At 42.0% G+C, this 25,864-nt stretch overlaps 1 protein-coding gene across 1 annotated transcript in view; it reads right to left on the bottom strand.

The window, feature by feature from the left end:
* Window positions 1-13,411, bottom strand: part of psmd2 (proteasome 26S subunit ubiquitin receptor, non-ATPase 2) — a 71,426-nt gene extending 58,015 nt beyond the window's left edge. The window contains exons 1-4 of the mRNA XM_072572466.1: window positions 13,231-13,411; window positions 2,595-2,651; window positions 2,042-2,206; window positions 796-917 (exon numbers count right to left, since the gene is read on the bottom strand). Coding sequence (XP_072428567.1) covers window positions 796-917; window positions 2,042-2,206; window positions 2,595-2,651; window positions 13,231-13,359 — 473 coding nt within the window. The 5' untranslated portion in view covers window positions 13,360-13,411. The remainder of the gene's footprint in view (window positions 1-795; window positions 918-2,041; window positions 2,207-2,594; window positions 2,652-13,230) is intronic.
* Window positions 13,412-25,864: the final 12,453 nt, after the last annotated feature.

Below are 25,864 nucleotides of genomic sequence, written 5' to 3'. Positions count from 1 at the left end.
CAAGAATATGCCAACTTGAAAAATACATTTGCTCCAATTTTTGTATTTATTGTTATAGCATAATTTATAATACTCAGTGCTCAATTAAAGATGATTGTCAGTACCCCTCCTTTTCCTTATCATTTACAGAGTAGTGTCCCGGAAACTGTACAAGATCAAATGCCTTTCTCAAAAAGGAGAGATGTGTCTACAGTTCTTTATGGACTATGGCTAAGTACTTATGTCAGCAATGTGAACATCAACACTCTACCATTTTATCCCGTAATCTGCAAAAGAAAACTCAAACATTTTCAATACTGAAGTTCCCTCCCTTTCTTAAATCAGTTACATTTATGTAGCACATTTTCACAGCATCCGAATTATCCAAAAGAGTTTGGTTATGATCTACCATGAAGAATGATTGTCCTTTGTTTACAAGGCAAATACCACAGCAATTTTGCACATCAATAAATCAAGTGAATAATGACTTAAGAAAAATGCATTTACAAACATTTAATCAGCAAACAAAGCAGTCTTGTCCTATCAGGTTATAATAATTATGTACAGGAGGAAATTTATCTCAAGTTACACTGTTATTAAGCAGTTTGTTTTAACTTTAGCTTTTTAGAATAACTGTTTTGTCCCAAAATCATTAGCTAATTGCACAAGATTAAAATTAAGTTGGAATTATTAGTTTAGCTGCATTCATACAACACATACCTTTCAAAATAATTTATGCCTTTTGACAAACAATTATATATAACGTCAACATGAAAAACATACAATAGTAGCCTTTACAACAGTGGTAAAACACACCTGACATATTCATGTCCCCATGAAGCAAGTTCTTCCTGAGATCCCTGAAGCCTATATTTCAGACATTCCCGGTCTCCACTCATAGTCATGGCTAACACTGACACAATGTCAGCACAAAATCGCTGCAAGAGAAAAAGTGCTTCCACTTTATTTAACATTCTGACATTCCTTTGCAATTTATAATTCAAATAGTTCCATGAATGACAGAGGGATAGAAGTTTTGGAAAATGTTATTTCAACTTACAGAATAAAATATATTAATGTTTTATTTCTAACAAGGTAGATTCTACAGAACCTTAATACAATTTCTACATTGGTTGTATTAGGAAGCATAGATACACTTAATGTTGTTTAACTTAGAAATTACACAATCACAATCAGAATTAAACTCCCTTTTTTTTGAAAACCCAAATCATGTTTTCTCCCGCCATGTACTGCATGCTCAATTAATGCAATTGATTCCATGGACGGTACTACTCATCCACACCCTTATATCATCTACCTGGTTGTTGACTGCACTAACCTCTCCATACCTTTCTAAAGTATTTCTCAGGTTTACAAACCTGATACTTCACCTTTTACTCAAGTCTAAATATTCTACAAGCACACAAAACAAAAGCAAACCACCATAGATTCAAGTATCGAATATTATTGTAAAACTTTAGGAATAATTAAGCTAAATTACTATGAAACATTCAAAACTGAGCACTGACAAAAACAATAAGTGAAATATTGACTTCTTCAATTGCTGTGAGAACTATTGAATTTCTCCACAAGTTTTAAGTTGTGTTTTTGCATTTGAGGGAGTATTCTGTGCTCTGGAAAAAGTAGGAATAGCATCTCTGTGATATAAGAGCAATGGAGAGAAATGAGAATGTTGTAAACTGTTAGCAATCAGATCAGTATTTTGGACAAATATATTACAACACTGAGAAATGCAGTATCATCTGAATTACTTTACTACTGCATTCAGATAGTCTGTGGATGGACTAACTAGACACAGCAGGATAGGTGAATTCACCTCTCAAATTTAAAATCACAAAAAATGTAATCGCATGGGTGATCAAGCTTAACTGATTTAATGCTGCGCTTTGAAATTATATTTCAAATGGTTACATCATAGGAGACAATTACAACACATGCAACTTGTGACACTTAAGTACAATAAACACGATACTCAAGCACTAGAAATATCTTCTATATTATTTCAACAGACAAAATGTGACATTAATGCACAAAGAGTTACCTTATTTTCTCCTGGTGGCATTTTTTCATAGATTTCTTTAAGCTTTTCATAATGTGGTCGAAGGAATTTAAGTGGTTTAGGGACAGATGTCATGGACGTTGTGGATGAACGAATCTGCCTCCTGAGCTCCTCCAGAGCTGCCCGATAAAGTTTCGAGTCTGATTCCTAGTAAGAAGTTAAAAAAATTGTCCTAGTTTAGGAGGGGGAGTTATAGCAAGTGTTATTTTAAACTACAGCTTATACTTTTACTCAAGGTGACTTCTATCTCAAGTTGCAAAATACACATGACAGATTCAGTGAAATTAAAGTATCAAAAACCTTAACAGTAACCAGAGTACAAAGAAACATTTAAGAGGATTACTTGGTGAATAAAGGAATTTTTTTGTTTACAAATTTCAGCAAAACATTATACTATGGCAGGTCTTTGCACACTTGCCTCCAAAGTTAGTTATTAAAACTTTACCCTCAGGCATTTAAAGCTGGAAAAACGGGCATACAATTCACTATTAGGGAACAAACCGAGGCAAAAGGGGACAAAGTAAAAGTGACTTACACTCAGCCTTTCTACAAGCATCTCTAGCTCGTCCTGTAGCTGCTTATCTTCGTCAGACTGAAAAGAAATTAAATCAAGAAATGTTTTCATGGCGGTAAAATTGACATATAAAAAAACCATACATTGGATGTATTTCAAAGAAACAGTTAAGATAGCAAGACGAAATTCATAGTGGAACTTCATAACATTTATAGCGTACTTACTCAAGCTATTCTAAATGCTAGTAGAATAGAATAGATAGCAACTGTTATCCCATTTCTGAAGAGCTGAGTTAAAACAAATGTTACAATGTGGTGTGAGCTTGATCCACTTTAAATGGATTTGCAATATTGTATTCACACTATAATATTGCCTGTACAACTGCGAACTTGCAATTTGCAATAGCTTAAATGTGCTTTTTTGCTCGTTTACTATACCTTCCTTACTCCCACCCATCTCAATGAAAAACTCAGTCCAAAAAAGGCATTATAGCACAACACTAAAAGGTCCTCAATGTCTTTTTCTTGGATGTTAATTTAATTTAACCCGTCTCTTCTGCCTTTTCATTTAAGATTGGTGCCCAGCCAGAGATCACATTTCTTTCGTGCTTCTTGTGTAAAAAGTGATATTATTTGTATGATGTCACATGACTGTTGAGGACGAGAAAAGTGTTTGTTCCCTCATGTGGTTTAGCTGTGACATTACACATCAATGACTTGTATTTTGGACCATCTCACAGACTGGAGAGCCCTTGCATATCAGTATTACAAAGACTACACTAAAGACAACTGTACTCTTGGGACTATTAATAAAGTTTAAAAGCCATTCAAATATCCTTTTTTTCCTCCACAAAATGGTATAGTTCTCTAGGGTTTGAGGTACCAACCCACAACCTCACGGTCTTCAGTTTAAATACATGGCACTGCTGTCCCACAACAATGGTCGAAGTAAACGTCTGAGCACAACATGGGATGTGCTAATGATCCTTGACGTGGAGGCGTGGGGTTTGGACTGAGTAGACAAAGTTAAAAATCACACAACACCGGATTATAGTCCAACAGGTTTATTTGGAAGCACTAGCTTTTTGAGCACTGCTTCTTCATCAGGTAGCTGTAGAGCAGGATCATAAGACACAGAATTTATAACAAAAGATTTGTGTCATGCAACTGAATGATATATTGAACAAACCCAGATTGCTGCTAAGAATGGGTTGCAGGTTTCAGTTCATTAATATGTAAATCCCAGAACTTCTTTCAAGTCACATTTTCAAGATACCTTCTTTTTATAAAAACTTAAGTTGACACCTCAGCTCAGACAACGCTTTAAGGTGTGAGGTTAGAGTCTGTCTGTATCCTAGTCTTGAGTCAGACTGGTTCTGTTTCTGAAGTAGGAATTTATAAAATGTTACATGGATTGACTGCCTGCAGATTCAATGCAGGCAGTCAATCCATGTAACATTTCATAAATTCCTACTTCAGAAACAGAACCAGTCTGACTCAAGACTGGGATACAGACAGACTCTAACCTCACATCTTTAGTGCATTGTCTGAGTGGAGATGTCACTTTTTTTTAATAAAACCTTAAGTTATCTCGAAAATGTGACTTGATAGAAGTTCTGGGAGTTACATATTAATGAACTGAAACCTGTAACCCATTCTAAAAGATGAAACATTTAACAGCAATCTAGATTTGTTCAATGTATCATTTCAGTTGCATGACACTGTAATCTTTTGCTATAAATTGCATCTTATGATCCTGCTCCACAGCTAGTTGATGAAGGAACAGCAGTCCAAAAGCTAGTGCTTCTAAATGAACCTGTTGGACTATAAGCTGATTGTATGATTTCTAATTATTCTTGCCTGTATCGGAAAATAAAGAAACATCACAGAAGCGAGCCTCCAAATACATTAATCATTTCAACTCCTAGAAATCAAAAAGGAGCAACATGGTGGCTCAGTGGTTAGCACTGCTGCCTCACAGCGCCAAGGACCCAGGTTTGAATCCAACCTTGGGCAACTGTCTGCGTGGAGTTTGCACATTCTCTGTGTCTGTGTGGGTTTCCTCCGGGTGCTCAAGTTTCCTCCCACTGTCCAAAGATGTGCAGGTCAGGTGAATTAGCCATTCTAAATTGCCTGTAGTGTTAGGTGCATTAGTCAGAGGGAAATGGGTCTGGGTGGGTTACTCTTTGGAGGATCAGTGTGGACTTGTTGGGCCAAAGGGCCTGTTTTCACAGTGTAGGGAACCTATTCCTCTAATCACCTCAACACAATTTGGATTTTTTTTGTAGAAATTATACTTCTTTGGATTTAGTTTATTATGAGACACATGAAATGGGTAGATTATAACATGTGTGAAGTTCAGTGAAAACATTGCACAGCATTCTAACAAAATGCCAGTGTAATGCTGAGCACGCCAAAGATATAAAAAATAACATCCGGAGAGAAACAATATTTACAATTAATGTCTTATATTTTCAGTTTTAACTGACTTTCAGCATTCAGACATCGATGGAATCACAATTTAAAATGGACCGGAGGAGAAAATTAATTAGCAAGAGGATAAAGCCAAGTCTAGTGCATGCAATACCCAGTCTTCATAGCAGAAGAGACTAACAGCATCCCAAAATTCCCAAATATCCAAAGGAGAAGAGGAGGAAAGAAAATAAATACAATAGTATCACTGGAGGAAATGTGCTATGGAAAGTAATGGGGCTATAAGGACTGATAAATATCCTGGACCTGATGTGATGCACCCTTAAATGTTAAAGGAAGTAGCTTTTGAGGTAGTGGATACATTGGTATTAATCTTCAAGGACTCCTTAGATTCTGGAAAAGTCCCAAAGGATTGGAAAATTGCGAAAATTACCTTCATTTACTGAGGGAACGAGACAAATAAAACGGTACCAATAGGCCAGTTAGCTTAACAACTGTTACTGAGAAAATGTTAAAGTCTATTATAAAGGATGTAATATCAAAGCATTCAGAAATACATAATATAGACAACCTGGCTCCACGAAGGAAAAATTAAGCCTGACAAATTTACAAGACTTCTTTGAGGAAATAACAAAGCAGGATAGATAAAGGGGAAGCAGTAGATATATTTGAATTTTCAGAAGGCATTTGGAGGTACTACACAGGCGACTTCAGAAGAGCCCAAGATGCTGGAGGTAGTATACTGGGGAGGGGTGGCCTAGTGGTATTATCAATCGATTATTAATTCAGAAACCCAGAATAATGTTCTGGGGGCCCAGGTTTGAATCCCATCATGGCAGATGGTGGAATTTGATTTCAATTTTTAAAAATCTGGAATTAAGAATTGACAATGAAAACCATTGTCAATTGTCAGAAACACCTATCTGGTTCACTGATTCCTGTAAGATATCCTTACCTGGTCTGGCCTACATGTCTCATTTGGGACATGCCTGTGTAATAACAGGCTCGGTTTGCCACTGACACGGCCTGGCTTTCACACTTGCGAAGCAGGCACAGGCAATGTTTGAAGTCCCAGGTTAGGTGAACGGGCGAAGGTCTGGCAATGCAGTCCATTGTGGACAAATGTAAAATTGCCCATTTGGTGTGAAAGTGTGAATTAGAAAAGCGCTTTATCTAAACACAGAGATCCAGACCTCTGAAGTACAGAGGAATCCTGGGCATGAATCGCAAACAAATCATCAGGAGAGCTGATGGGGTATAATTGTTTTTTGAAAGTGGACTGAATGTAGAAGTAAGCTATTTCAGTTAAACAGGGCACTGGCAGGACCTCAGCTGGAGTGCTGTGTGCAGCGCTGGTCTCCTTAGTTAAGGGTCTGGAGGGATATGGGCCAGTGCTGGCAAGTGGGACTAGATTAGGTTCAGATATCTGGTCAGTATGGATGAAATGGGCCGAAGGGTCTATTTCCATGCTGTACATCGCCATGACTCTAAGTCACAACAAAGAAATGAAACCACACAGAACACCTGGCATTGACCTGGAGAAGAAAACAGCAAAAACATAAAAACCCCATCTACTATGCAGAGTCCTCCTTATCAACATCTGGGGGCTAGTGCCAAAATTGGGAGAACAGTCTCAGTCTCAAGCAACAGCCTGACATAGTGATTCTTATAGAATCATACCTTACAGATTACACCCCAGACGCCACCATTACCATCCCTGGACATGTCTTATCCCACCAACAGGACAAACCCAGCAGAGGTGGTGGCACAGTGGTATACAGTCAGGAGGGAGTTGCCCTGGGCATCTTTGACATTGAGTCCTGACCCCAAGTAGTTTCATGGCTTCAGATTAAACACAGGCAAGGAAACCTCTTACTGGTTACCATGCACTGTCCTCCATCGACTCATGAATCATTACTCCTCCATGTTGAACAACACTGAGGAAACACGGAGGGTGGCAAGGGCACAAGATGTGGGTGGGGGATTTCAGATATCTGGTCAGCATGGATGAAATGGGCCAAAGGGTCTATTTCCATGCTGTACATCGCCATGACTCTAAGTCACAACAAAGAAATGAAACCACATTTCCAAGAGTGGCTCGGCAGCAGCATTACTGATTGAGCTGGTCCGAAAGGATATAACTGGGTCAGCAGCAGGTGGTAAAGGAACCAACAAGTGGAAAAACATACTTCATCTCATCCTTATTAATCTGCCTGCTGCAGAAGCATCTTTCCATGAAAGCATAGATAAAAGTGGAGATGAAGTGTTACCCTCACATTGAGAATAACCTCCATCATGTTGTGGGGTACTAACAGTGCTACATGGGACAGACTTCGAACCGACATAGTAGCTCAAGACTGGGCATCCGTGAGGCATTGTGGGCCATCAACAGCAGCAGAACTGTACTCCAGCACAATCTTCAACCTCATGGCCTTGCATATCCCCAAATCAACCATTACGTAACATCAAGCCAGAGGATCAACCTTGGTTCGGGAGAGTGCAGGAGGGCATGCTAGTAGCAGCATCAGGCATACCTAAAAATTAGGTGTCAACCTGGTGAAGCGACCAAACAGAACTACTTGTGTGCCAAACGGCATAAACAGCAAAAGACAGGCAGAGGTAAGTAAGGGATCTCACAACCAACGGATCAGATCTAAGCTCTGCAGTGCTTCTACATCCAGTCGTGCATGGTAGTGGACAATTAAACAACTCAAAGGAGGAGGCAGCTCCACAAATACCCACACACAACGATGAAGGAGCCCAGCACATCAGTGCAAAAGATAAGGCTGATGCATTCACAACAATCTTCAGTCAGAAATGCTGAGTGAAATATTCATCTTGGGCTACTCCAGTGGTCCCCAGCATCACAGATACCAGTTTCCAGTCAATTCGATTCACCCCATGCAATATCAAGAAACGGTTGAAGTCATTGGATACTGCAAAGGCCATGGGCCCTGATAACATTCCAGCAATTGTACTGAAGACATGCGCTCCAGAACTAGTGGCTCCTCTAGTTGAGCTCTTCTAGTGCAGTTACAACACTGGCATCAACCCAACAACGTGGAAAATTGTCCAGGTATGTCCTCTACACACAAAGCAGGACAAATCCAACCTGGCCAATTAACACCCATTAATCTACTCTCTATCATCAGTAAAGTGATGGAAGGAGTCATCAACACTGCTGCCAAGCAGCACCTGCTCAGCGTCACACTGTTTGGGTTTTGCCAGGATCACTCAGCGCCTGATCTCATTACAGCTTTGGTTCAAGCACAGACAAACTGCTGAATTCCAGAGGTGAGGCGAATGTGACAGTACTTGACAACAAGGCCGCATTTGACCATGTAAGGCATCAAGGAGCCCTGGCAACACTGGAATTAATGGATATCAAGGGCAAACGCTCCACTGGTTAGAGTCATACCTGGCACAAAGGAAGGTGGTTGTGGCGGGTCAGTCATCTCAGTTCCAGGACATCACTGCAGGAGTCCCTCAGGGTAGTGTCCTAGGCCCAACAATCTTCAGCTGCTTCAATGACCTTTCCTCTGTCATAAAGTCTAAGTGGGGGTGTTCACTGATGATTGCACAGTGTTCAGCACCATTCGCAACTCCTCAGATTCTGAAGGAGTCCGTGCTCAAATGGAACAAGATCTGGACAATATCCAAGCTTGGGCCGACAAGTAGCAAGTAACATTCACACCACACAAATGCCAGACAATGACCATCACCAATGAGAGACACTCTAACCAATGCCCTTGATATTCGATGGTATTACCATCACTGTATCCCCTACTGTCAACATCCTAGGGGTTACCATTGACTCAGATGGACTCACCACATAAACACAGTAGCTACAAGAGCAGGTCAGAGACTAGGGATATTTTGACGAGTAACTCACCTCCTGACACCCCAAGGTCTATCCACCATCTGCAAGAAACAAGTCAGGAATGTGATAGAATACTCCCTACGTGCCTGGATGGTTGCAGCTCCAACAACATTCAAGAAGCTTGACACCATCCAAGTCAAAGCAACCCACTTGACGGGCACATCTACAAACATTCAATCACTCCACCAATGGCGTTCACTAGCAGTAGTGTGTACTATCTATAAGAAATTCACCAAAGATCCTTAAACAGCACCTTCCAGACCCACGGCACTTCAATCTAGAAGGACAAGGGCAGCAGATATTTGGGAACACCACCACTTGCAAATTCCCCTCCAAGCCTTTCACCACTCTGGAAATATACCACCATTCCTTCACAGTCGTTAGGTCAAAATCCTGGAATTCCCTCCCTACCAACACTGTGGGTCAACCCACAGCAAGTGGCTTGCGGTGATTCAAAAAGGCAGCTCACCATCATCTTCTAAAGGGCAAATAGGGATGGGCCATTATGGCTGGCCAGCCAGTGACGCTCAAGCTTTACAAATGAATTTAAAAAAATATTTGCATGGGTAGAGAATAGGTTGATGAGTAGGGATAATGGGGGCATTTTCAGGTTGACAACTTGTAAAATTGTGGGCAGCATGGTGGCACAGTGGTTAGCACTCTTGCTTCACAGCGCCAGAGACCTGGATTCAACTCCCGCCTCAGGCGACTGACTGTCTGGAGTTTGCACATTCTCCTCATGTCTGTGTGGGTTTCCTCCGGGTGTTCCGATTTCCTCCCACAGTCCAAAAATGTGAAGGTTAGGTGAATTGACCATCCTAAATTGGCCGTAGTGTTAGGTGAAGGGGTAAATGTAGGGGAATGGGTCTGGGTGGGTTGCGTGTCAGTGTGGACTTGTTGGGCCAAAAGACCTGTTTCCACACTAAGTAAACAAATCTAATCTAAACTAGTGGTGTGTCATAGGGATACATACTTAGGCAGCAATTATTTACAATACATATTAACAGCTTGGATGAAGGAAGAGAATGTATTATAGCCAAGTTTGCCAATGACACAGAACTAGGCAGTAGTAAAGATGACACAGAATTTGCAACACGATACAGACACGCTAAGGAACTGGGAAAAAAACTTGACAAATGGAATATAATGAGAGAAATGAGAGGTTATACACTTTGGCAGGAATAGAGGAGGTCAATATTATTTAAACAGACGAGATTGCACAAAGCTCAGAACAAAGGGATTTGGGCATCCTTGTCCATGATACACAAAAAACCAGCACAAAAAACTTTCACCAGGCAAAAAGAATATGTCGATGTAATGTTGGCCTTTATTTCAAAGGGTATATAGTATAAAAGTAGGGAATTTTGCGACAGTCAGGAATACTGTAAAGAGGTTTAGGTACCTTATCTCAGGAAAGATATACCAGCACTGGAGACAGTCCAGAGAAAGTTGACTAGGCTATTACCAGGTAGAGTTGGACTGTCTTATGATAAAGGTTAAATAGATTGGGTCTGTACTCACTGGAATATAGAAGACTGAGAGGCAACCTTATTGAAACATAAAAAGATTCTTAAAGAGTTGATGGAGTAGATGCGGAATAATTGTTTCCTCTTGTGGAAGAATCTAAGACCAGATAGCATAATCTCTGAATAAGGGGTCATACATTTAAGACGGATGAGAGGAAGAGGGTTGCTGAACCTGGATCATTCAGTATTTTCAAGACTGATGTAGACAGATTTTAAATCAGTTAGGGAATTAAGTGTTATGGGGAAAAGGTAGGAAAATAGAGTTGTGGATTATCAGACCGATTATAATTTTAATTGAATGGCACAGTAGAGCTGACACTTTGGTCAGCATGGACCAGTGTGGGCCATGCTGTAGGACGCTATGACGGGCTGAAAGGCTAATTTCTGTTCCTGTGTTTTATGGTCTCACGTCTGTAGTCCAAAATGTTTTTTTCTTAAGTTAGCTCAAAATGTCAATAATATTAGCACATCAGATTCAAACTACTCAAGAGCTAAAGTTTTATGGACAAACTCATTTAATGGCAACCAATTTATTAAACTTGCAGAGGATATAGGAAATATGACACTTGAATGGCAACAAAAAGCACTGAGAAAGCATTAAGACAGTTTTAGATTACATACTAGTCAATAAGTGCTGCCTTGAAATTTAGTTCAATGTTCAGACAGCACATTTAGGAATCAAAGTCATATACAATCAAGGCTAATCGGTCAGTCATGTCATTTTGCTCTTCAAAACCTGTCCAATTTCATCACCTGCCCACTTTTTCTCTATTAGTACTGAAAGTTTTGAACGTTTCTATAGACTCCAATTTAACATTTTTGGATACTGCATTCAAGAATTTTAGCTACCTTCTTTGTGGAAAAGTCTTTAATTTGTCTAGTCCTTTTGCCTATGATCTTTGATTATCAATTAACTGTCAGAGGCTTTGTTTCATCCTACTACTAAAAGCATTCATCAGGTCTCTCATTAATGTAGCCAGCACTCAGAAGAACAAACCTAGTTTTTCCAATCTCTTCAACTAGTCCAAAGTTGATCGCCCCATCTATCAACCCGGTAAACCTCGCAAGTCCATCAGATCCTTCCAAAAGAGTGGTACTCAATATTGCATACAGATGAGCACAAAATATTTAGCATAAATGAGGTTCCTCTGCCACTAACCCCCATAAAGTGGTCCCATTCTGAGTATAGTGCCTGTGCTGTTTCTCCCAAGGTATAATACTTCACACAAATTTGCTTTATTTGCCTTCCTGAAGAAGGGCTCATGCCCGAAACGTCGATTCTCCTGCTCCTTGGATGCTGCCTGACCTGCTGCGCGACCTGCTGCGCTTTTCCAGTAACACATTTTCAGCTCTGATCTCCAGCATCTGCAATCTTCACTTTCTCCTTTATTCGCCATGTGCCAACCTATTTCTCAGATTTCAAAATATCTCCACAACGTATTGTTATCATTTTCACTATCTACCACACAGCCAAATTTTGTATAATTCACAAACTAAAAATTTTATGGGAAAGTACTGTTGATTTTGTTATTCAGGATGGTAATGGAAACAACTTGTGGTAGTGAACCAAAACTTGTTTTACATTATGCAGCCAGTTTCTGACACCACATTATAAAGCAAATATGACAAGCTTGCTTTCGTTGGCATTTAGAGGCCTTTTTAAAAATGTGTACGTTTCAGGCAAATCTGACGAGTTCATACTCAAACTCCCAGTCGTTCTTAAGCTAGATAATATTTTGGCATTAACTATGCAATATGAAAATCTGCATTATACAGTGCATATCATACCTTAAAGCAACGATACCCAAACTTGGGTAAACTGAAATGCCTAGGGTACTGCAGGTGCTGGAGATAACAGTCAAAATTAGAATGGTGCTGGAAAAGCACAGGTCAGGCAGAATCGTAGGAGCAGGAAAACTGATGTTTCGGACAAAAGCCCTTCCTCAGGAATCTGAACTGATTGTCTAAACTGAAACGACAACTAGAATGACAAGTTTTCTGTCCTTTGAGGTGGTCTCCTCTTTGTCCAGCTTAACTTCCAATTATGAGACTGTTCTGCTTCGCTAAAATCATTTAAAAGATCGGATGTGAAAACCACTGTGCTTCCTTGTTGGCTTCTAGACTAATTCAAGTGGGAGAGAGGGGATTATGATGAGTGTGCGGTAGTGGATGTGCAGGATTGATAAAAGTGATGGCACCATGGTTTGGTAACTTTAATACTTTTCCATAAAAAATACAAGTGACAATAAATGAATAAACTATTCTGAACTGGGGATTGGTGGGGAAGCGTTACAATATTCTGTCAATGGGGAACATGGAGAAGTTAGCCATAAAGCTTATTAACACTACCTATCAAAGTTACTGCGGGTATCGTGTCTTTTCAAAAGCACTCGAATTTTGTTGGGGTAGGAGAAGCAAACTGCAGAACCTCGCCAGTCAAATCAATTTTATTTTAAAGACGCACGCAGTCTACATGAAACAACAATCTCGGCAACTGTAAATGTAACGTGTGACCTGAAATCCTGAGTGTTGGGGGGGGGGGGGGGTTGGAGAGAGAAGTGCTTGGAGGGGGAAGCCGGTGATGGGAGCGGGGGTGGGGAAGAGTGTCGGGGCTGGTGTTGAGTGGGGATTGTTTGGGGCGGGGGGCGGCGGGTGTGAGGTGCTGGTGGAAGTGATCGCGGCCAGAGAAGAGGGAGACTGAGCGTGAAGGCCTCAGCCTGACTCCCAGTCCTGAGCCTCCCGTGACTCTGCAGGAACCGGCATCGTTGCTGCCGGCCACACAGTGGGCCGCCCAAACAACGCCCGCGGATTGCCATTACCAGCTCCTGCTCCTTGTCTTCGTTCTCCTTCTTGTCCTTGTCCTTGGCCCCGGCCGCCTTGTCCTCGCCTTTCCGCGCTGGCGGCACCGCCGCCTGCTGCTTCTGCTGGCCTTTCTTCGAGTCCTCCATGACGGCGCGCAACTCCCACACCCGCGGAATGCCGGGAAACCCCACCCGCCACGGCAACCCGCGGGCACCAAACCGCGATCTCGGTTCAAAACACCCAGCTGCACTCTCACACTCTCAGAATGTCTATTGTATGGTTACCTTCGGACCATCGTGTCTGCCACACAAACCCTTTCCAAAAATAAACATTCCATCTGGTGCTTTCTTCTGCCTTTTCCCTGTAAACTTGCACATGGTTCCTAATCAAATAACCTTCCAAACCCTCAACTGCACCCATCCAGAAGGACAAGGGCAGCAGATGATTTGGAGATGGCAGTGTTGGACTAGGTGTACAAAGTTAAAAATCACACAGCACCAGGTTTATTTGAAAGTACAAGCAGAGGACGTGGGAACATCGCCACCTGCAAGTTCCCCACCAAGTAATTCACCATCCTAACTCGGAAATATGTTGATATTCCTTCACTGTTGCTGCATCAAAATCCAAGATTTCCCTCTGGAAGAGCATTGAAGGTCAACCTACAACACATGGACTGCAGCAATTCAAGCTGGCAGCTCACCACCATTTTCTCAAGGGCAGTTAGGGACAGGCAACAAACGTTGGCCAGCGAACAATGCCTACGTCCCACAAATGAATAAAAAAAAGTACCTTTTTGAATGTGCTTCCACCACATTCTCAGAAACAGCATTCTAGGCCCTCACCACTTGCTGGATGAAAAAATCTTTTCATTTGAATTATTTTTAATTTGTGTTCTCTCATTCACAGTTCTTTGATTGTCTTCTTGTTTACTCAGTGTACATTATGAATGCTTCAATCAGATCTCCATTCCTCCTCCTGAGGAAAAGTCACAACTTCTCCACTTCAGCTTCATAATTGAAATTCCTCATTGCTAGAACCATTTTCAATAACATCTTCTGCACTCTCTCCAATGCCGGCATCTCTTACCTAAAATAAAAGCAAATTACTGCGGATGCTGGAATCTGAAACCAAGGGAGAAAATGCTGGACAATCTCAGCAGGTCTGGCAGCATCTTTAAGGAGAGAAAAGAGCTGATGTTTCGAGTCTAACTGACCCTTTGTCAAAGCTAAAAAAGGGAGAAATAGGGAGATATTTATACTAGGCTGAGCGAAGGCCTAGTATAAATACTTCCCGATTTCCCCCCTTTTTAGCTTTGACATAGGGGCAGTTAGACTCGAAACGTCAGATCTTTTCTCTCCTTACAGATGCTGCCAGACCTGCTGAGATTGTCCAGCATTTTCTTTTTTGGTCTTACCTAAAATACATTGCCCAGAATTGGTAATGATTCTCCAGATCGGACAAATCAGCTCATCATAATTCCATTACTTTCTGTATTCTGTGCCTCTATTGATAATGTCCATGAATTCACATATCTTTTTAACTAGTTTTCATCTCATCCTGCCACCTTCAATGATATATGTGCACATACATTTAGGTGTTTTTGTTTCCACATTTCCTTTAGAATTGCAAACGTTATTTTTTGTTGCCTCTCCTCAATCTTCCAACTGATATGTATCACTTCATATTCATCTCCTATACATCGACCCACCCAGTAGCTCATTTATAGACCTCTTGAAATCTAATACTATCTTTCTTACAGGTCACAGTGTATCCATGTTTTTTGGCATCTACATATTTTGAAGTTGTTCCCGATTGCCCAAATGAGGAAGGTCCAGCTACAATAGAAAGGCCAACATCATCAGGGAAACGCAATCTGCTGATCAGATTCCATGCACCACATTAAACATTCGGTCACTCTACCACCAGTGTCCAGTGGCTGCATTATGTGGAAGTGCCAGTGTTGGACTGGGGTGGACAAAGATAAAAATCAGAGTCTTCGTGGTGTTGGGAAAGCACAACAGTTCAGGCAGCATCTGAGGAGCAGGAAAATTGCCATTTAGGGCAAAAACCTTTCATCAGGAATGATGCTTGTGAGCCAAGGGGGTGGAGAGATAAATGGTAGGGGGTGGAATCATGCTCGGGGGAAGGTAGCTGAGAGTGTGATACGTAGATGAAAGTGGAGGTAATAGTGATAGAACGGAGAGGAGGGTGGAGCGGATAGGTGGGTGAAAAGATGGACAGGTAGGATAGGTCATGAGGGCGGTGCCGAGTTGGAAGGATGGATCTGGGATAAGGTTGGGGAGGGGAAATGAGGAAACTGGTGAAATCCACATTGATCCCATGTGGTTGGAGGATCCCAAGATGGAATATGAGGAATTCTTCCTCCAGGTGTCAGTGGTTAGGGTTTGGCAATGGAGGAGGCCCAGGTCCCGCATGTGCTTGGCAGAGTGGGAGGTGGAGTTGAAGTGTTCGGCCACGGGGTGGTGGGGTGGTTGGTGCAGGTGTCCTGGAGATGTTCTATGAAGCATCCTGCAAGTAGGCATCCTATCTCCCCAATGTAGATTTGTAAAAGATATCCGTGTTGAGACGGTCACCATTGAGGTCCAGGAAGGGGAGGGAAGTGTCCATGATGGTCCAGATGAACATAAGGTTGAGGTCGAATGTGTTGATGAAGTCAATGAACTGTTCAACCTCCTTGTGGTAGCACGAGGTTGCTCTGATACAGTCATCGATGTAGCAGAGGAAAAGGTGGGGAATGGTAGCAGTATAACTGTGGAAGATGGAGTGTTCCACATAATCGACAAAAAGACAGCCATAGCTTGGGCCCATGTGGGTGCCCTTTGACTACCCCTTTGGTCTGGAAAAGTGAGAGGATTCAAAGGAGATATTATTGAAGGTGAGGACCAGTTCAGCCACCAAATGAGAGTGTCAGTGGAGGGGTACTGGTGGGGTCGCCAGGAGAAGAACAAACGAGGGCTTGGAGGCCCTTGTCATGGTGGACAGAGGTGTATAGGGACTGGATGTCCGAGGTGAAGATGAGGCATTGGGTGCCGGGGGAAACAAAGTCTTGGAGGAGGTGGACGGCGAGGATGGTGTCCTGAACATAGGTGGGATGTTCCTTGACTGGGGGGGATAGGACAGTATAAAGGTATGTGGAGATGAGTTCAGTTACATCCCCAGGCTGTCTCCTCTGCCCTGAAGCTCTTCAGCCACATCCTGAAGCAGACTCACTAACCACAGCCACATCTCCTTCCTTAGTACTTTCCTACAAAACCGACTGATCCCGCATAGACTCCTGACTACATTCAGACCGTCATAATTTAGATCTGAACAGGACAACCAATATCTACTAACAATTCAAAACCTCCAGAAACAGTTCCCCTTCCGGATCCTCCGCTCCACACTTGCAGCCGTGCGCCACCATCTAATCTCTCTACAGTCAGCCCTGCCTCATCTGAGAGCCACACTCTCTCAGAAGTGCAAAGGACCTCTGGTGTTTTACATCCACAGAGGAATTCACACACTTAACAAACACTTTTACCGAACTCATCGGCAAGACCTCGTGCTGCTACGAAGAGGTTGAACAGTTCATCAACTTCACCAATACGTTCCAATACAAACTCACCAACTCCCACAGTTACCTGGACTACACCTCCTCCCACCCTGCCTCCTGTAAAAACACTATCCCTTATTCCCAATTCCTCCACCTCTGCCACATCCGCTCGCAGGAGGACCAGTTCCACCACAGAACATACCATCTTCAAAGACCTCAATTTCCCCTCCCACGTGGTCAATGATGCCCTCCAGTGCATCTCATCCACTTCCTGCACCTCTGCCGTCGAATTCCATTCCTCCAACCACAACGAGGACAGAACCACCGGTCCTCACCCTCTACCCCACCAACCACCACACACATTGCATCATCCTCTGCCATTTCTGCCACCTACAAACAGATTTCACCACCAGAGATATATTTCTCTCCCCACCCCTATCTGGGTTCTGTTAAGACGATTCCCTCTGCAACTCTCTTGTCAGGTCCAAGCCCCAATCAACCCACCCTCCCCTCCTGGTACCTTTTCCTGCCACTGCAGAAATTGCAAAACCTGTGCCCACACCTTCCCCTCACCTCCATCCAAGGCCCCAAAGGATCCTTCCACATCCATCAGAGTTTTACCCGCACTTCCACACATGTCATTTACTGTATCCATTGATCTCAATGTGGTCTCCTCTCGGTTGGGGAGACAGGACAGCTACTTGCAGAACGCTTCAGTGAACATTTCCAGGACACCTGCACCAACCAGACCCACTAGCCCATGGCTGAACACTTCAACTCCCTCTTCCACTGCCAAGGACATGAGGGTCCTAGGCATCCTCCATCGCCAAACACTAACAACTTGACATCTGATCTTCTGCCTTGGGACCCTCCAACCACACGGGATCAATGTGGATTTCACCAGTTTCCCCATTTCCCCTCCCCCCACCTTATCCCAGATAGAACCTTCCAACTGGACACTTCCCTCATGATCTGTACTACCTTTCCATCTTCCTTCCCACCTATCTGCTCCACCCTCTACTCTGACCTATTACCACCATACCTTCATCTACCTATCGTATTCGCAGCTACCTTCCCCCCAGCGCCACCCCCGTCCCATTTATCTCTCCACCCCCTTGGCTCACAAGCCTCATTCCTAATGAAGGGTTTTTGCCCGAAATGTTGATTCTCCCGCTCCTCGTATGGTGCTTTTGTAACACCACACTCTCGACTCTGATCTCCAGCATTTGCAGTCCTCACTTTCAGGTTTATTTGGAAGTACTAGCTTTCGGAGCACTGCTCCTTGATCGGGTGGCTGTGTCATCTTAAAGATGTACTGCAACTGTTAAGGCTTCAGCCACACTTCTCAAACCCACAACTGTGTCATCCATAAGAACTCAAGCAACAGGTGCTTCAGAACAACATCTTCTCCAAGTTCACCTCCTAAGTATATAGCATTCTGACCTGAATAGATCACAGTTTCTTCATTGATACAAATAAAATCCTGAAATTCCCTAGCTAATAATCCAGTGGCTGTACCCTCACAGTGAGGACTGGAGCAGACTAAGAAGTTTGCTCACTAACACCTCCTCTGCAGTAATTAGGCACAAACAATAAATATTACACATAACAACTGAATAGTTACTGAATCTTACCTTGTATTTCTGTATAAGGAGTATTAAGTATTAGTAGAGTTTATCACTATGAGTAAGACTTTGATAATACTGGCAAGATTTATTATTATTAACCTTTATTAATATTCGTAAGGTTTGTTACCAGTTACCAGTAGTAAGATTTATGAACAGTAACAAGCCTCTTAGTTAATGAATAGAGTAATGACACGGCAGATCCAAACTCGGGAGTGCAATGCAGGAAATCCAGGACACTTTGAGCATTTTAGATAACTATTTGTGTCGGAAGTATCATCAGTTGCAGCAGCTTGGGCTCTGGATTATGGAATTTGCAGAGAACCTGGTACAACCATGGAGGTTAGAGCAACATGGAAAGCACATTTATAGATGTGGCCAGCCTGCAACTTAAAGATACACAAGGAGACAGGGAAAGGGTAACCACATGACAGGTGAAAAGAAACAGACAGGGACTGCAGGAGCCCCCTGAGAACATCCCATTCTCTAACCAGTGTCTAGTTTTGAATACAATGAAGTTGATGGTTCCTCTATGGGTACAGACAGAGCCAAGGCTTTGGAAGGTGGTGGCTGGTTGTGCTATCACTGGACTATTAACCCAGAGACCCAGCTAATGTTCTGGGGACCAAAGTCTGAATCCCATCATGGCAATGGTGGAACTTGAAGTCAATAAAATCTGGAAACATGAGTCTAATGATGACCACAAATCTATTGCCAATTGTTGGAAAAACCCAACTGGTTCATTAAAATTATCATCTTTAATGGTCTAGCCGACATGTGGCTCTCAACCCACAGCAATGTAGTTGAGGCTAAACTGACGTCTGGTCAATACAAGCTGGCCCAGCCAATGATGCCGTCATCCCATGAATGAATTAAAAAAAACATGGATGGATCAGCTTTACAAGGAATTCTAGTGGAGCAATAGTAATCGGGTTAGGGTGACAAACTGTTGTTTTGTGCCCCAGACATAATTCTAGGATACTACATTGCCTCCTAGTGTCAGGGTCATGGGTGTCTCTGAGCAATTGCTGAACATTTTGGAAAGAAGGATAGACAAACAGGGACCATGATCCATGTTGGTGCCAATGACACAGGTAGAAGAATGGATAAGGTCCTGTGCACTGAGCTTAAGGAGTTAGGAAGGAGATTAAAAAAGCAGCACCTTAAAGATGGAATCTCCAGATTACTCCCAGTGCCATGTATTAGTGAGCACAGAAATACAAGGCTATAGCAAGTGAAGAAGTAGCTGGAAACAGTGTGCAGGGTGGAGGGCTTAAGATTCCTGAGGCTTTCGGAGCAATTTCAGATGAGGTGAGACCTAAGCAGGACGGTATGCATATCAATAGGCCTGGGTCACATATCCTTACTGAGAGGTTTGCTCATGCTGTCAGGGAGAACTTAAACTAGTTTGACAGGGGGATGGGAACCTGAGGATAAAGTTAGATGAGACAAAACCTGAAATGGATTCCATTTACAGAAATGCATAAAATTAGTGAATGAGTCTGGAAGACAGAGGAAACAAAAGTTGGAATTTTTAAAAAAATGTTTGGTAACACTGAAGGATACATGAGATCAGGGAGCTTAGCAAATAAAACAGACAAGTTGATGATGCTTAGAAACATGGCAGCATTATATCTTAGCTGTTACAGAAACATGACTTCAAAGAGGGACAGGAATGACAGCCTAATGTTCCTCTTAACAGCGGCTTTCAATCAAGCTGGAGAGGGGTGTAAAAATGGAAGCAGCATTGAAGAAATAATTACAGTTGTGAGAAGCAATGATATGTTAGAAAAATCATTTCATGATCCTTCTAAAAAATTACCATTGAGCGGAGTGACAAAAATGGAGTTGTCATATTATTAGGAGAATTCTATAACCCCCAAACATTTGGAGAGAGATAGAAGAGCAAATATGTATGCAAGTGTATGAGAAATGTAAAATCAACAGGGCAGTCATAATAGAGGATATTAAATGCAATTGTTTCATTTTAAAAGAAACGAAGGGAACAGATTTCATGAAGTGCATTCAGAAGAATTCTTTTGGCCTGTATGTAGCAAGTCCAACAAAAGAGGGTATGATGCTGAACTTGCTTTTAGGAAATGAAACATTTTTGGCAGAAGGAGTGGTACTGGGAGAGTATTCTGGTGATAGCGATCAGAATTTGTTTAGTTTAAACATAATTGTGGAAAACAACAAAGATAGACCAGTTGGTAAAGTTTTCAATTGGGATAAGTTCAATGGAGAGCTCTGGAGGAATATGGCAAAAGTGATTGGAAACAGCTTCTTGAAGATAAATCAGAAGTTAAGACCACAAGACCATAAGAATATAGATGCAGAATTAGGCCTTTCAGCCCATTGAGTCTTCTCCATCATTTGATCATGGTGGATCTATTTCTCAACCGTATTCTCCTCCCTACTCTCCATAACCCTTTATCCTCTTATTAATCAAGAACCTATCTACTCTGTCTTAAATACATTCAATAGATTAATTTCCACAGCCCTCTGTGGCAACGAGTTCCAAGATTAACCACCATCTGGCTGAAGAAATTTCTCCTTATCTCTGTTTTAAAGAGTTGATGCTTCACTTTGAGGCTGTGGTCCTAGTCTCTCTTACAAGTGGAGACATCTTCTTCACATCCACTCTATCCAGGTCTCTCAATTTTATCCAAGTTTCAATATGATCTTCCAACTTATCCTTCCAAACTCCACTGTGTAAAAATCCAGAGTTCTCAACCACTCTTCATATGACAAGTCCTTCATCCCTGGGATAATTCTTGTAAACTACTCTGGACCTGCTCCAAGACCAGCACATCCTTCCTTAGGTTAGTGGCCCAGAACTGCTCAAAATATTCCAAATGTGATCTGACCAGAACGTAATACAGCCTCAACAGCACATCTCCACTCTTGGGTAGGCTAAACCCATCATCCTGTGGTTATCAAGGCACATACAGGTTAAGATAAGGCAGAAAATGAAAACTTATATCAGGCACCAACACTCAGTACGACAGAAAGCCAAGAAGGTGACAGGAATGCTGGACATTCTGGAGATGCAGGTGACTGGCGAGTTCTTACAGAAATAGTGAATAATAAAATAGGGCTAGAATCTGGCAAGAGGGGTGCTTTGGGGTCGGGGAAGTGGTTAAGGAGGTGAATTTGAAAAAATGTCATGAGAAAATTTACTAAGCCTCTTGGAGAGAAGCCTTCCATAAACTTGATGAAACTGACACTTAAACAAAACAAACAAAAGGTGTGTTCTATGATTCAATAAATGAAAAACATGATCAATCAAGTCAGATGTCAATCTTGGATCTGACATGTCCAATATTACCACCAACTGGGATGAGAATAATCTGAAGAGGAGAAGAATACAGTGTGGTGGAATCAGGATGGGGAAATGACAGTTTGTGAGTTGCTCCTTAGAAGGCTAGCACAGACAAAATGACTTTCTATGCTCTAACGATTCCATGTAATGAGAAGATTTAGATGTAACTGTTGAAATTATGAATGGGTTGAATATAATAGTTGTGCAGGAAATATTTTTATTGGTGGGATAATCCAAATAGATGGGCTATGTGTAATAGCCCTCACCATCGTCAAACCCTTCCCACCCTACACCTGGAGGAAGAATGCCTCATATTCCAACTTGGGACCCTGCAACTACACATGATCAATGTGAATTTCACCAGTTTCCTCAGTTCTCCTCCCCCTACATTATCCCAAGCCTCCCAGACGGCACCACCCTCTTGACCTGTTCATCACCCTTTTCATCTATCTGCTGCACTCTCCTCTCCGACCTATCACCTTCACCCCCACCCTTCATCTACCTATTGCATTCTCAGCTACCTTCTCCTCAACCCCACCCCCTCCCATTTATCTCTCAGCCCCAAGCCCACAAGCCTTATTCCTGATGAAGGGGGCTTATGCCTGAAGCGTCAATTCTCCTGCTCCTCCGATGCTACCTGACCTGCTGCGCTTTTCCAGCACCACACTCTTGACTCTGATCTCCAGCACCTGCAGTCCTCACTTTCTCCTATCTGTAATAGTCTATAGGCTATAAGTTATTAATAAATAATGGCAATATGAAGGTAACCTATCGGCACAGAAAGTGGTTAGAATATGAAAATCGCTCGAACAGGAAGCGTTTGAGTAAAGCAGCCTTGAATGCCTTCAAATGGAAGCTAAATAAATAACTGAAGGAACATTGAATTGAAAGGTATGCTGAAAGACTAAATTGAGGGAGCTATAAAGGAAGGAGATTTGTATGGGCACTAGCAGAGAGTAACTGGGATGAATCATTTGTTCCTATGTTTTATGTTCTCCTTAATAAGCCCAACCAGTCATCTGTTCAGTTTTGAGACTGATGAAAGCCACTTTTAAACACAATGTTAAGTGCCAAAATTCGATCATTCTGAAGATTTAATTGCAAATCCAAAGTTTATTAGTTCTTCAAATAGGTGGAAGCACAACACGAGAACCTGAGAAGACAGATGCTTTAAATGACTATTCATTTCATCAAAATCACTCTTACTTGCCAGGTACAATGTATCCCATCATACTCTATACCACCAATTTAATTTTATAAAAGTAAATTTATTTATAAAGTAATCAAGTAAAACTTACTTATCCGACTAATAATATTACAATGTTGAACAGTCAACACAAAGTAAGCACAAGTGTCGAGAGTTTAGGCTACAGTTCTATAAAGCAATAATGAGATGGAATTTATAGAGTCATAGTCAAAGATCCATAGAGTCAAATAGCACGGAAACAGTCCCTTTGGTCCAACTAGTCCATGATCCCAAATTAATCTAATCCCACTTGCCTGCGTTTGGCCCATACCCCTCCAACCCTTTCCTAATCATGTATTTATCCAAATTTCTTTTAAATGTTGTCGCTGTATCTGCATCCACCACTTACTCTGACAGTTCATTTCACACACGAACCATTCTCTGTGTACAAACTCATGTCTTTTTTAAAACGTTTTCCTCTGACCTTAGAAACATGCCCCCTTGTTTTGAACTCACCCACTCGAGGGAAAGAAAACCCCTTGTGATTCACCTTATTTATGCCTTTCATGATTTTATAAACCCCTGTAAGGTCACCCCTCAACCTCCTATGCTCCAGTGAAAAAAGTACCAGACTATCCAGCCTATTTTTATAACTCAAACCCTCCATTCCTGGCAAAATCCTGGTAAACATTTTCTGAACCTTCTCTAATTTAATAATATCCTTCCTACGGCAGGGTGGCAGGATCAAGGATGTCTCAGAGAGGGTGCAGAATGTTCTCAAGGAGGAGAGGGGCCAGGATGTCATTGTACATATTGGAACCAATGACATAGGAAGGGAAAAGGTTGAGATTCTGAAGGGTGATTACAGAGAGTTAGGCAGAAATTTAAAAAGAAAGTCCTCAAGAGTAGTAATATCTGGATTATGCCGGGTGCTACGAACTAGTGAGGGTAGGAATAGGAGGATACAGCAGATGAATGCACGGCTGAGGAGCTGGTGTATGGGAGAAGAATTCACATTTTTGACAATTGGAGGTAGAGGTTTGGGGTAGAAGTGACCTGTACAAGGACGGTTTGCACCTAAATTGGAAGGGGACTAATATACTGGCAGGGATACTTGCTAGAGCTGCTCAGGAAGATTTAAACTAATAAGGTGGAGGGGTGGGACCCAGGGAGATAGTGAGGAAAGAGATCAATCTGGGACTGGTACAGTTTAGAACAGAAGTGAGTCAAACAGTCAGGGCAGGCAGGGACAAGGTAGGACTAATAAATTAAACTGCATTTATTTCAATGCAAAAGGGGTCTAACAGGGAAGGCAGATGAACTCAGGGCAAGGTTAGGAACATGGGACTGGGATATCATAGCAATTACAGAAACATGGCTCAGAGATGGGCAGGACTGGCGGCTTAATGTTCCAAGGTACAGATGCTACAGGAAGGGTAGAAATGGAGGCAAGAGAAGAGAGGGAGTGGCATTTTTGATAAGGGATAGCATTACAGCTGTGCTGAGGGAATATTCCTGGAATACATCGAGGGAAGTTATTTGGGTGGAACTGAGAAATAAGAAAGGGATGATAACTTTATTGGAATTGTATTATAGACCCCTTAATAGTCAGAGGGAAATTGAGAAACAAACTTGTAAGGAGATCTCAGCTATCTGTAAGAATAATAGGGTGGTTATGGTAGGGGATTTTAATATTCCAAACAGACTGGGACTGCCATAGTATTAAGGGTTTAAATGGAGGGGAATTTGTTAAGTGTGTACAAGAAAATTTTCTGATTCAATATGTGGAAGTACCTAGTAGAGAAGGTGCAAAACTTGACCAGTTCTTGGGAAATAAGGCAGGGCAGGTGACTGAGGTGTCAGTGGGGGAACACTTTGGGGCCAGTGACCATAATACTATTAGATTTAAAATAGTGATGGAAAAGGATAGACCAGATCTAAAAGTTGAAGTTCTAAATTGGAGAAAGGCCAATTTTGACAGTATTAGGCAAGAAATTTCGCAAGCTGATTGGGGACAGATGTTTGCAGGTAAAGGTACGGCTGGAAAATGGGAAGACTTCAGAAATGAGATAACGAGAATCCAGAGAAAGTATATTACTGTAAGGGTGAAAGGAAAGGCTAACAGGTATATGGAATGCTGGATGACTAAAGAAATTGAGGGTTTGGTTAAGCAAATGAAGGAGGCATATGTAAGGTATAGACAGGATGGATCGAGTGAATCCTTAGAAGTGTATAAAGGCAGTAGGAATATACTTAAGAGGGAAATCAGGAGCGCAAAAAGGGGACATGAAATAGCTTTGGTAAATAGAATTAAGGAGAATCAAAAGGGTTTTTACAAATACATTAAGGACAAATGGATAACTAGGGAGAGAATAGGGCCCCTCCAAGATCAGCAAGGCGGCCTTTGTGTGGAGCTGCAGAAAATGGGGGAGATATTAAACGAGTATTTTGCATCAGTATTTACTGTGGAAAAGGATATGGAAGATATAGAAAGTAGCGAAATAAATGGTGACTCTGTGCAAAATGTCCATATTACAGAAGACGAAGTGCTGGATGTCTTGAAGCAGGTAAAGGTGACTAAATCCCCAGGACTTGATCGGGGTACCCGAAAACTCTGTGGGAAGCTAGAGAAGTGATTGCTGGGCCTCTTGCTGAGATATTTGTATCATCAATAGTCACAGGTAAGGTGCCGGAAGACTGGAGGTTGGCTAATGTGGTACCACTGTTTAAGAAAGATGGTAAGGACAAGCCAGGGAACAATAGACTGGTGAGCCTGATGTCGGTGGTGGGTAGGTTGTTGGAGGGAATCCTGAGGGACAGGATGTACATGTATTTGGAAAGGCAAGGACTGATTATAGATAGTCAACATGGCTTTGTGCATGGGAAATCATGTCTCACAAACTTGATTGAGTTTTTTAAAGAAGTAACAAAGAGGATTGATGAGGGCAGAGCAGTAAGTGTGATC

Source organism: Chiloscyllium punctatum, chromosome 6 (assembly GCF_047496795.1).
Source record: "Chiloscyllium punctatum isolate Juve2018m chromosome 6, sChiPun1.3, whole genome shotgun sequence".
In the NCBI taxonomy this organism is placed as follows: domain Eukaryota; kingdom Metazoa; phylum Chordata; class Chondrichthyes; order Orectolobiformes; family Hemiscylliidae; genus Chiloscyllium; species Chiloscyllium punctatum.
This window is presented reverse-complemented; position numbering and strand designations above follow the sequence as displayed.